This window comes from Amborella trichopoda, chromosome 7 (genome assembly GCF_054954075.1).
Source record: "Amborella trichopoda isolate Santa Cruz 75 chromosome 7, AtrichopodaSantaCruz75HAP2 v2.0, whole genome shotgun sequence".
In the NCBI taxonomy this organism is placed as follows: domain Eukaryota; kingdom Viridiplantae; phylum Streptophyta; class Magnoliopsida; order Amborellales; family Amborellaceae; genus Amborella; species Amborella trichopoda.
Genome location: NC_142342.1, coordinates 3182383 through 3194495, shown reverse-complemented (window position 1 = coordinate 3194495; position 12113 = coordinate 3182383). Strand labels below are relative to the sequence as shown.

Sequence of the window (12113 nt, the reverse complement as noted above, 5' to 3'; positions counted from 1 at the left end):
ACTTTTAGAGAGAGAAAGTATGTTAAAAATTTAGAGAGAACTATCTCAAATTTTAACTTTTAGAGAGAGAAAGTATGTTGAAATTTTAGAAAGAGAAAATATGTTATAATTTAAAAAGAAAAAGTATCAATTTTGTTAGAGAGATTAACTATCTCAAAATTTTAGAGAGATAAACTATCTCAAAATTTAACTTTTAGATAGAGAAAATAAGATAAAATTTTAGAGAGCAAAAGTACCAATTTTTTTTAGAGATACAAACTATCTCAAAATTTTAGAGAGAGAAACTATCTAAAAATTTTAGAGAGATAAACTATCTCAAATTTTAAATTTTAAATATAAACTATCATATTTTAAAGAGTACATGCAGATTTTTAGAGAGATAAATTTTCTTAATTTTTTAGAGAGATAAACTATTTCAAAACTTTTAGAGAGAGAAACAATCTCATAATTTAATTTTTAAAGAGATAGTATATCAAATCTTAAGTTTTAGAGGGAGAAAGTATTATTAAAATTGTAGAGAGAGAAAGTATTATTAAATTTTTAAAGATAAATCATTATAAATTCTAGAAAGAGAAATTGCCAAAAACAATTAGAGAGGGAAATATCTTGTTTTTTAGAGAGAGAAACTATTTCAAATTTTGAGTTTTAGAGAAACAATCTCGAATTTAGAATTTTAGAGCAAGAAAATATATTAAAATTTTAAAAATAAAAATTATATCAATTTTTAAAGCGATAAACTACCTAAAAAATTTTAGAGATAGAAACTATCTCAAAAATTTTGGTTTCTATCTCTAAATTTTTGGAGAAAGAAGCTATCGCAAAATTTATGTTTTAGAGAGATAAAGTATATTGCAATTTTGGAGAGAAAATATATCAAAATATATGAAATTTTTAGAGCGAGAAACTATCTCAACAAATTTTAGAGATAAACTATCAACAAATTTTAGAGATAAACTATCTCAAAATTTAAGTTTAGAGAGAGAAAATATCTAGAATTTAAAACTTTAAAGAGAGAAAGTATATCAAATTTTAGAGAGACACAATATCAAATTTTAAAGAGAAACTATTTCAAAATTTTAGAGAGAGAAATTATCTCAAATTTCCAATAGATACACTATCTAAATTTTTGAATTTTAGAGAGAGAGTATATAAATTTTTTTAGAGAGATAAATTGTATCAAGTTTTGTTACCAAACAATGGACATGGAAGTGATTGCAAGGAATCCATAAATTTTATACAGTTTATCCAAATAAGAGATTTGATAAATCCATGATAAAAATCCCTGATATTGAAAATTCATAGATTTTCTTGAATTTCAAATATCTAATATTCCTAATTTCCTTGTATCCAAACAGGCCTTTAGTGAAAACATAAATCCCCATATCTTTTCTAACTACTTCTACTAATTTTATTATCTTTCTATCTCTCCATCTCATTTCTTCAATTTAATCTCTTTCACCCTATTTCTCCCCACCATATTCCTTAAATCAACCCTCTCGCCCCTACGATATTCCCCAAATCCCTCTCTCTACCTAGATATTTGCCTATTGTATTCCCCAAATCTCTCTTTCTACATAGATATTCTAGCAAACTTGCTTCATATCTCAATATTCTCAAAACCCCCTCTCTATGCCAAATTCTCTCTCTCCAATTGATATTTTAGCAATTTTGCTCCATAGCTCAATATTCTCAAAGCTCCCTCTCTCTCTCTCTTTTTTTTTATTTTTTTAGAAAAAATTAAAAAAAACTCCCAAGAGCAACTTACCCCAACCAAACTTTTTTTCCCACTTTTTACCCCAAAATATATTTTTCTAAAAAATACCCTCTTAGTAAAACAAGGTACATTTTTTTTGATGAAAATACGTTTTTGGGTACATTAAAATTTTATTTTTGGCCGAACATTCACGTGGCTTCCGCACAGTACCAAAAGTCAATCGCGGGACTACCATGCACTAATCAGCAGACCCCATTAAACTAAAAAAAGTGTCGGACCACCTTCATTATCTGCCATACCGCATATAGATCCATTGGACCGCATATATAGATCTGCCAAACCAGATATATAAAAGTGCCAAACTGCCATATGGATATGTCGAACCGCATGTTTGTTAAGGAACAGAAGTGTTGAACCGCGATAGGGATTTGGCATACCATATTTTGTCAAGGAAAATTAGCATACCACAATGTACATTTGTCAGACCGCATGTTTATACATAAAGAATAGTGTCGGACTGCCGTGTATATCTATCGAGCCGCACCTTGTCTAGAGGAGAGAGAGGCGTAAGTAAAAATCAAGGAAGGGTGGTTTAGTCTTTCTTTTATTATTTTTTTGGTTGGAGGTTATTTGCTAAAAAAGTATATTTTGGGGGATAAAAAGTATGAAAAAAAGTTTGGTTGGAGATAAGTTGCATACGAAGTCTATTCTTCAGAGTTATTTAATTTTTCTTTTTTTATTTTTGGACCAGGTTTCTACGCAGCCAAGCCCAAGCCTGTATATGTAGAAATACGGGGCTTTTAATAAATCTATTTTTGAGATAGATTTTAAGATTTAATTTTTTAGGACATGTCTCAATGAATATGAAAAAACAAATAAATTTAAAAAACTAAAAATAATAATTCAAATAAGGAAACATTTAGACCGCTAGTTTTCATTGTTTTTAGATGGAACACCTACTTGCATCCATCGTTAAGATGGATGCTTTACACGTTATGGACCGCATATGTAGAAATGCGGTCCAGCCCGCATGAAACAATTTTCCTGTTTTTAGTAGACTTCTCCCTCTCTTAATTTGAATATTTCCGTAGCTTCAAGATCTCGAGGGTGCATCTAACACCTAGAACAAATATATCTAACAAGAAAATAGACGCTTCATAACTTCGCAGAGAACATACTTTGAGCAAAGTGCAATGTCGTTTTCCTCATGATTTTTCAACCGTCTTATTATTACACAATTGTTTATTTGGCTTTGCCTCTGGATTTGGTGTGGGAACCGTTGATCTTCGACGCCTTGGATTGGGAATGGACGGTCTAAATTCACCTGACGTGACAGCCCACCTACTATTGGTAGCAACGGTCAAAAAATAATGTGTGAACAACAATATTTTAAGACTTCCAAAAGACCAAAAAAAAAAAAAACAATAAAGGCTTTCATAATTACGTTTGAACTTTAACTTAAAGTACCTTTAGACTTTCTTCATTAAGTTAAATCATAATTAGGTTTGAACTTAAAATTAAAATACCTTTAGACTTTTTTCATTAAGTTAATTTTTAAAATTAAGGAAAAGTTTATCTTATATTTCAATGTTGTACTGTTAAAGAAAGGTTCACCTCAAATATCTTTTAGAAAAGAGTGTCCCGATTTCGGAGAACTTTTCATTAGATCATCTGGACCTCAAGATGTGTGGATATGAATAGTTCATATTGTGACGAGTCATCCAAACTATCCATTTTCAAGATTCCCAAGTGTTTATAAATATGCTTGATTCGTAAAAAATTTTAAATTTAAAATTTTATTACAACATATTAAAATAGATTTTCAAACCATTATAAGATTTTCAACTACAAAACTATGTCCCTAAACAAATTTATGAAGTGCGCCTTACTATTGAGAACTCTCTCTCTACTACTAGAGAGAAAGTTATCAATGATGGCCTGAAAATATATATTTATTTCTAAATATAAAATTTGAAGCTTAAAATATGGTACATATAGGCCAAGATATGCATACACTTAAAAATGAATAGTCTAGATTAAATATGTGACAATATATATTATTTTTATAGCTTGAAATCTATATTTTTACTCTTTTTTATTTTTTTAAATTCATACCTGATCAATTTGAGGATTTCATAGCACTGAAACGGCCTTTTCAAGAAAAAATTGAACCACAGCTTCCAGCACCCTACATAAGAGAGATATTATTAGGTTCTAATTCTCTACTGTTCCTCTCTTACACTCTCTCCCATTACAATTAGATCATAACTAAATATAATTATAATTAGTCTAATCCCATGAAGAGATGAACTTTAGGAAAAGACTCATAATAGGATCTAATATATAATAATGACCAGGGGTTCAACATTAGGGGGACAAATAAAAAGATAATCACCATGTGTCCCATGTTTGTCCATAAATTATAAGTTAAAAATAGGCACCATTCAAATCATTTATAATCAAATTATTGTGTAAAAATATAATAACTGCACAATAAATATAATAATCAAACTATTCACTTATTTCCAATCTAAATTCTAAGGGATAAAGTCCATAGGTCATCAATAAAAAAAAGGAAAAAATAAATCCAAAGGTCATGGCGAAATCTATGTGGAGTAGTTCCACCTGCTGTGATAAGCACAATTTTTTGTATAAATAATATTTAATTAGTCATGAAAATGTAGAGAATGAGTGCAATGAATTTAATTAAGCAGTTTTGAAGGAACCTTCACTTCATCTTAACCGTAGGATGACAACGTTGGACGGTTTGGGACATGTCATGGTTCATGCAGTCTTCTGTGCGCTCACATGATATTGCCAGTTAACTTTTTCATCTATTTTAATACAAAGAATATGGTTTTTCTTTCTATTATAAATTATACAATGAGATTCAAGAAGGGCATTATCACCCTTGGCCATTGGATGTGGAATCGGGTGGCAAAAATAGTCTCATTGACCAGGCTCAAACTTTGAAGACATTTTTATTGAACTTTATGACATATACAAAACTATTATTTATTTGCTTTGATAGTATTTTTATTATTTTTTTAATATAATTGGACCATTTTTTACATTTACTAATGTATTTACTTAAGGCCTCAAGCCGGATTTTCTAGCATTCAAAATTTATAAGGGGTGTGGTTTGCAAGGCTGAAGCCGTAAACAATAACAGTAAGGCACACCTTTAAAAGGTGTAAAAAATTGTTGTTTCAATATTGAAAATCTCTGTGATGACCCGAAAATTTATTTTCATCTCTAATTATAGTATTTAAAGCTTAAAAAACAGTGTCAATCGAGCTGATCTAAAAATACTTGAAAATCTTGAAAATTAACAATAAAAAAAATGTGTTACAAGATGTACTATTTTCAATACTTAAAATACATTTTTTCTCATGTCCATACGTCTTGAGATCGAGATGATTGATTTGATGATTTTTTAGCATCGGAACGACATCTTCTAGTGAATTTATGACGTATGCCTTAGTTTGATTGTTTAAGGCCTCATCCTTGTATAAATTGTTCCTTTTATAACATATATTTTTTTATATTCAAAATAAAGCTTCACAATTATACATATTTTATATTTTTTAAAATTTTAGAAATATGCTCGATCACTTTGCTCCGATTCTCTAGAAGAGTTGAAGCGCTTCCCTTTATTAACCAAAATGAAGAGGCCTCCTCAATAAATATCATGACATTGGATCCAACGGTTGATATTTATAAATTTGGATAACAAGTTGAACACAAAATCCTAACCAGTGTTTCAAAACCCCGATCGGTGTAATAGGTAGTTCACCCCACATATTTGTGACAAATCAATGTATCTCAGATCGGTCTGAATCGGCGATTCATAAAATATGAATAAATAAGTAAATTAAGTTAAAATTAAAAAGGAGTTTATGAGGTGAGGATTATGTGAACGTAATAAAACATTACATAAGCATAAAAAAGCAAAAAATATAAACAAAGAGGAGGTGGTTTAGGGGAGGAACCAAATTAGAACCTATACTACCGTGAAACGGATTCGGTCTCAACCGATTTTGTATCCAGATCAGCAAACTGGATAGGGAATCGACAGGTCAAAACTCTGGTATTAAGTATTAACCATGCATTCACATGGACCCAAATTATAGACATCCATGTCTGAAATTTGAAGGTTTTTAAATTAGTAGGGACCTCAAAAGAACAACATCAATTATGCTGATTGAAAATAAATTGGTTCCTCATGATAATTTAATAAGGGAATAATTGAGAACATGCAAGTTAATAGTAATTGATTAAATAATAATTCTTTTTCAAAAAGCAGAGAAAATGGGAGGTCAAAATGGTGGTTGGGGGTCATGTTGCTTTGAATAAGGCAATACTGAGTGCACGTCTCCATTGTTATAATCATTCTAAATGGACGGTCAAGGTTGCATCTGATAAATCAAAATGGATGGACCAGATTGAATCATGTGAAATGGAAGAGAAGGAATGAATCTTCCCTGCCCTTTTGATGGCCACATTGGTGGGAGGGAGGTTGCGTGTTTAGTGGCATTTGCCAGTGTTTTGTCACCACCAACACCACTTTGCCCCACTTTTCAAAAAATCGAAAACATTACATGGACTAAACAAGTCCTAAGTGCTAAAAAAAACTTCTAAAAAATACATAAAATAAAATAAATCATGATTAAACAAAGCACATCCAAATAAAATTTGAAAATAAGTGAGAACAATGAATTCAGTTGAAAATAAGTGAAAATAATAAATTTTAAAAATAGTGTAGTTTTCATAAGGTTGCAAACAATCCAATTAAAACGTAACTTCAAATTTGATCATACCATATAATTTTGATGTAAAATATTATTAGGATTATCTCAAAACTATTTTCATATTTAATTATAAAATTTTAAACTCCAAAAATAGTTAAAATCAAGTAGATCTATAAACATATTAAAATTTTAAAAATTAATGGTTTAGATAATGTGTTGTAAGGCCCACCATTTATGAGACTCAAAATCATCTTTTATTTCATAATCATACATCTCGATGTCAAGATTATCAGTTAGAGGGCTTTTCAACATTAAAATAATATTTTTCGATGGATTTTGAGGTGCATCCATAGTTCTACATTTTAAGGTTGCAACCTTATATAGATTTTTTCTTTTTAAAAAATCAATCTCTGTCGAGAGATATTTTAAAATTTTTCAAAAAAGATGAAAAAATGTAAAAATAAGTATTCATAGCCAAAATCATAAAAACATTAAAACGCATTACAAACAAATCCCTTATTGTTTTGGAATCACCAAAACCAGCTAAAACCAAAAACAACGAGCGATCAAATCGCGTGGTTCCGAGTTGAACCGACCAATATTGCGAACATTAACCCCATCTCTCTCTCTCTTCAGTTTTCTCTCCCGTGATGCTCTATCTCCTAGGTAGGTAGAGCATTTCAATCTCTCTCACTCATTATCTCTATCTTGTTTGCTCTTTTGGGTCTCTCTTTCTCCTACCCCCTCTTGTTTGATCTTGTGGGTGGGTAGATCTCTCTCTTGTTTTACTTTATAATGGATAGATCGATCTTTCATTTATCTTTTTCTCATTTGTTTGTTCTTTTGGGTCGTAGATCCTTTCTTCCCATGCACGTTTGGTATTTGTTGTTGTAATGTCGAGTGACAGTCATTATCCATGCCTCTCACCTCACACTGAATGCGTTTTTCTTTCTAGTCAAATCTAAATCCTTAACACATAATTAATACAAATTTAGTAATTCAAACATCATTATCATTGTCATGTGAGCTTTATCTAGGGTCAACTAATTCAATCACCATTACCATTTGTCTTGTGAGCCTTATCTCAAATATCTTGGGTCAACTGCATGTTGGGTTGGCCACTGGGTGGTATGGCCTTCACTTCGCCCATTCCAGCCCTAGAATAAATAAATAAATAATCAATATTTTTTTTAAAAAAAATGAGAAGGCCGAGTTAAATCAAAGTAGCCCCTGGCCAAGTCCTCGGGCCACATTTTGTGGTCCATGCCTTAATTTTTTAGAACAAGGCTATGCCACCTAGCCTATTTACCACCCCTAACTGCATAAATCTTGTTCCACCGTTCTAGTCATTTTTCGCATAAATATTTTTTAATATTTGATCATGTGAGCACTTGTTAGATACATGCATATCCCAAATTTTGCTTCAAAATTATTTGTAGAATACTAATAAAAAAACATTATGAGCCGTCTAATCAGATCTGACGGTTAAGTGCTAGCTTGTGACATATATATAGAGCCCAGTAATCAAATTCGAACCCACCTTCAAATAGTATCGAGCAATGTGGTTTCCGTACTCGAAATTTTTGTGATAGCCTTAAAATATATTTTCATATTTAATTATAAAATTTAAAGCTTAAAAAATAGTGTAGATCAAACAGATCCATAAAAACTTGAAAATCTTGAAAACTGTCCGTCAAAAAATGCGTTACAATATACACTATTTTCAAAATTTAAAATCCATTTTTTTCACATGTCCATGCATCCTAATGTGGAGATGATCCATATGAAGATATTTGTGCATCAAAACAACCTCTTAAGATATTTGAGGTAGGCTCTAATTTGATTTGATTGTTTAGAGCCTGGGCGCTCTCTCTCTCTCTATATATATATATATATATGTATGGGTGGGGTCACCTAGAAAGCCCTCCCATTTATACCTAGCACCAAGAGACAATTGTAGAGAAGCTATAGAAACTCTTGACTTCAAATGATTTTGTACCAAAGGCAGAGACAATGGAGAGAGAGAGAAGCTTTAAACTGACAAATTTTGAAGAGAGAAAGAGAGAGGAGAGATGGTTTTTGTACAAGTTACCAATTTTGAAGAGAGAGATTGTTTTTGCACCAGTGACAAATTTTGAACAGAAAGTCTCATATAAGCTAGGAGTCAAACAAGAGTGTATTCTTCCCATTGTAATTTTCCCTTGTGAAGAATCTAAACCATCTCACTTCAAACTTTATTTCCTTTCCATTTACAAGAACTCACAGAGAGAGATCTTACTTTAAACATTCCATCTTTCTACATCATATAGAGAGATAAAGGTTCTTAATCCAAATTTAAAGAGAGAGATCTCACTTTATAGTTTATACATTCCTTCTTTCTACATCATATAGAGAGATATAGGCTCTCAATCCAAATTTTATACATTTTTTTTGTCTTTTTGGAGAGAGAAAAAGTTTTATACCTTTCTCTCTCTCAAACTTCAAGTCCCCTGCTCTTCATGGACAACTGAGAATCAAAGCTCTTGCTCAATAGCCTCTTTGTATGTGGAAAGTTGTTCATATCAGGGTCACCACCCTTCTTACAATCACCAGAAAGCAGAGCATTGGAATCCTCTTCATCATTCTGACAAAATGGGTGTTCTTTCTCTAAACTTCTCTCTACTTCATGGCCACCACCTTTGATTTTTCTATCAAATTCTAACAGAATGGGTTTCTCTCTCCTCTCCATTTCTTCAGGCAAAGTATCAAGGTCTCCTTCTTTTGCAGGGGCCTTGTTCTTGTTGTTACTGTAAGAGGAGCAGCTGCTTGGATAGTAGCCAAAAGAAGAGGATCTCAGTGTGGTTTTTGCAGGAGGTGTAGACTGAGAGGACGACGATGATCTCGAATTGAAGCTCCCGAAGCCCTGGATTTCTCTCGACAGCTTGTGAGCATTTATGCGAGCCTCTGTGAGGAATTCGTTGTCATCGAGAAGCTTCTGAATGCTCTCCGATTTCTTTCGCATGTTCCGTCCCCAATCCAAGCTGCAAAGCATTTGCAGAGAGAGAGAGAGAGAGTATAAATTCACTTAAAATGACACAGGGAGTTCTTGTTTATTTTGTTTGTTTACCCTCTCTCGTCTACGTATTGAAAATTTGCTAATTCTTCAATGACATGTTTATCTCTTTCAAAGTCTTCAGCGAAGCTGTCTGGGCCATGAGTAAGAAGGTATTCCAGCAACACAAGAGATTTGTAAGATTGTCTCCAATTTTTCTTGTCAATTGTGTAAAACCTGAGAAGAGAGAGAGAGATGAGCAATTCAACTAAGAATATTAAAATGAAACTAGAAAATACCTCCTGTCAATAGGATTCTCAATTCTCCAATATCCATTGTGGATACTAGCATAAATAGAGAGAGGGAGAGTTGATCAAGAATCTTGAAATGAAGCTACTAAATACCTCCTCTAAATAATATTCATACTTCGCCATATATATATATATATTCATAATATTGAGCGATTCACCTAAGGATCCCAAATTTTTACTTAACATATAAAATGCTCCATTTATATGCAGAAAATAGAAGGACGGTCAACTAGCATTTTTTTATTTTTTCTAAAATTACCCCTCGGTCCGATGATGTGCACCAAACTTTAAGGACAATGCCCAGGAGGACCAAGGTTCAAATCCTTGGACTCCCTCATTCCTGAGGAAAAATATCGATCCGAGGTCGTCATCCTTGGACCACACTTTAATTTTTTTTTTTTTTGAGAAAATAAGCGGTCCAAAGATAGAAACCTCTTACCACTCTTTGGATTGAGCCCAACTCAGATCCAAGGTGGTCTGAGGTCTCTATCCTTCGACTGTTCTTTATTTATTATTGAGATAAATAGCGGTCTAAGGTCCCCATTGGTCCAAAAATTCTAGCCTTGGACTGCTTGGGCATGGCCCTTAAAGCTTGGGGCGCTTCACTACTAACAAAAAAAACTAAAAAAAAAATAAAAAAAATCAATATGTGGATTCCATATAAAGCGAACATTTTGAATTTAAGTAAAGTTTTTGGATGATAAATCACCTTAATAGACATTCAGAGAGAGAAAGAGGGTTTGATCAAGATTACTTAAATAAAACTAGAAAATACCTCTTATGAATAATATTTAAAATAATGATCATATGAGACCCTCTCACATCTATGTGTTTAGGACTTCAAAAGATTATCATTAAATTTGACAAGGATCTTTAAAAAAGTCAAATCTTATACCCATATCATAATTTTCTTAAAGATCTGTACCAAATTTAATACTGATCATATGGGATTTCATACACATGGGTGTGGGACGGTCTCACACGATCATTACTCTAATATTTACAGTTCTCCGATACCCATTGTAGATATTGAGAGAGAGAGAGAACCTCCTATGAAGAATATCACTAATTCTCCAATATTCATCAACTTCAAAGGCAGCCTGAGATATGATCCTCATGGTCCTAGCATCAGGCCCCCATGGATCCCCATTTGTTGCTTCCTCAGTTAACCTTCAAATTAAATAAAAAATTAAATATATAAATAAACAGCCACACAAATAAATAAATAACCCCCCAAACTAACCCAGGGAATACATACTAACATGATTGTTTATTAAATAAAACTAATCCCAAAAAAAAATTTACTTTTTTATATCACCCATAACTGAAAATTCTAAAAACAAATAATACAATCTTGAGTGAAAAATAAAATAAATTCAAAAAGGTACTTACAGTTCAGCATGAGTCACATCTGTGAGAACCAGCCTTGCAGACTTAAGCTTCTCTTTGAGAAAGAATGATGCTTGCTTCTTAACCTCACTCAAAAACATGTTATTTATGTATAATAATCAAACACAAAAAATCTAATTTATTTGAGAAATTGGTATCCAACCAAAACAGCCCAAAAACTTCAATCTTTTTTGGGTTTTAAATAATTTTAAAATCAAAATTATTCAATAATTAACCCTAAACTTTATTATTTTCCTCCTAATTTTATTGATACTTGCTCAGTACTTGAAAAGAATAAGAATTTCATTTTCCTTCAATGCTTATATTCATTTCTCTTTGTTCAAAAACTAAAATCTACACCCGTGTGAGAAAATAAAGTCTTTAATATTGACAGCCTTGAAACCCTTAAATTCTCTCTGAAAAATCAAAACTTTCTTAAAAGAATGACCTAATTAAATTGTAAAAACACTCTTTCTCTCCATAATTAATTGAATAAAGAAATAAAATTTATCTCTAAAACCAATGGAACTTTGCATCTGAAGCACTTGATTCTAAGAGAATAATGAATTAAGAACCTAAAACTCTAATTTTATTTGAAAATGATCAAAACCCAAATCAGAAAAACTCTGTTTTGCTTTTTCTTTTGTTTGCTAACAACAAAAATCCTTTAGATAATAAAATTAAAAGGGAAAAATTGAAGAACAAAAAAAACACAGATATCTATGGAGGACCAAATTCAATGAGGAAATGAACCTGTTCGACCCAACAAAAAAACTCCGATTTCAGGGACCATCTAACCTCCAAATAGGGAGAAAACCCCTAATGTCATCCACACAAAACTATTCGTTTTCTATCTATAGAAAAGGCACACTTTTAGAAAAGAAGATAGTGTCAAAGGAATTATGGGATTTTGACCC

The 12113-nt window shown here is 31.7% G+C and overlaps 1 protein-coding gene across 1 annotated transcript; it reads right to left on the bottom strand.

The window, feature by feature from the left end:
• Positions 1-8669: 8669 nt before the first annotated feature.
• LOC18447170 (ENTH domain-containing protein C794.11c) lies at positions 8670-12113 on the bottom strand. Its single transcript, XM_006857271.4, has 4 exons — positions 11200-12113; positions 10855-10977; positions 9572-9733; positions 8670-9485 (listed from the first exon to the last, which is right to left on the bottom strand). Exons 1-4 carry the CDS (start codon positions 11295-11297, stop codon positions 8939-8941), a joined length of 930 nt encoding a protein of 309 aa, XP_006857333.2. The 5' UTR covers positions 11298-12113; the 3' UTR covers positions 8670-8938.

Bases quoted from the DNA above. Each gene is read 5' to 3' on its own strand.
- LOC18447170 (XM_006857271.4), bottom strand. From the start codon at position 11,297: ATGTTTTTGAGTGAGGTTAAGAAGCAAGCATCATTCTTTCTCAAAGAG. The intron at 10,978-11,199 runs GTAAGTACCTTT...TTTAATTTGAAG, and splicing joins GATGTGACTCATGCTGAACT to GTTAACTGAGGAAGCAACAA. The intron at 9,486-9,571 runs GTAAACAAACAA...AATGCTTTGCAG, and splicing joins CAATACGTAGACGAGAGAGG to CTTGGATTGGGGACGGAACA.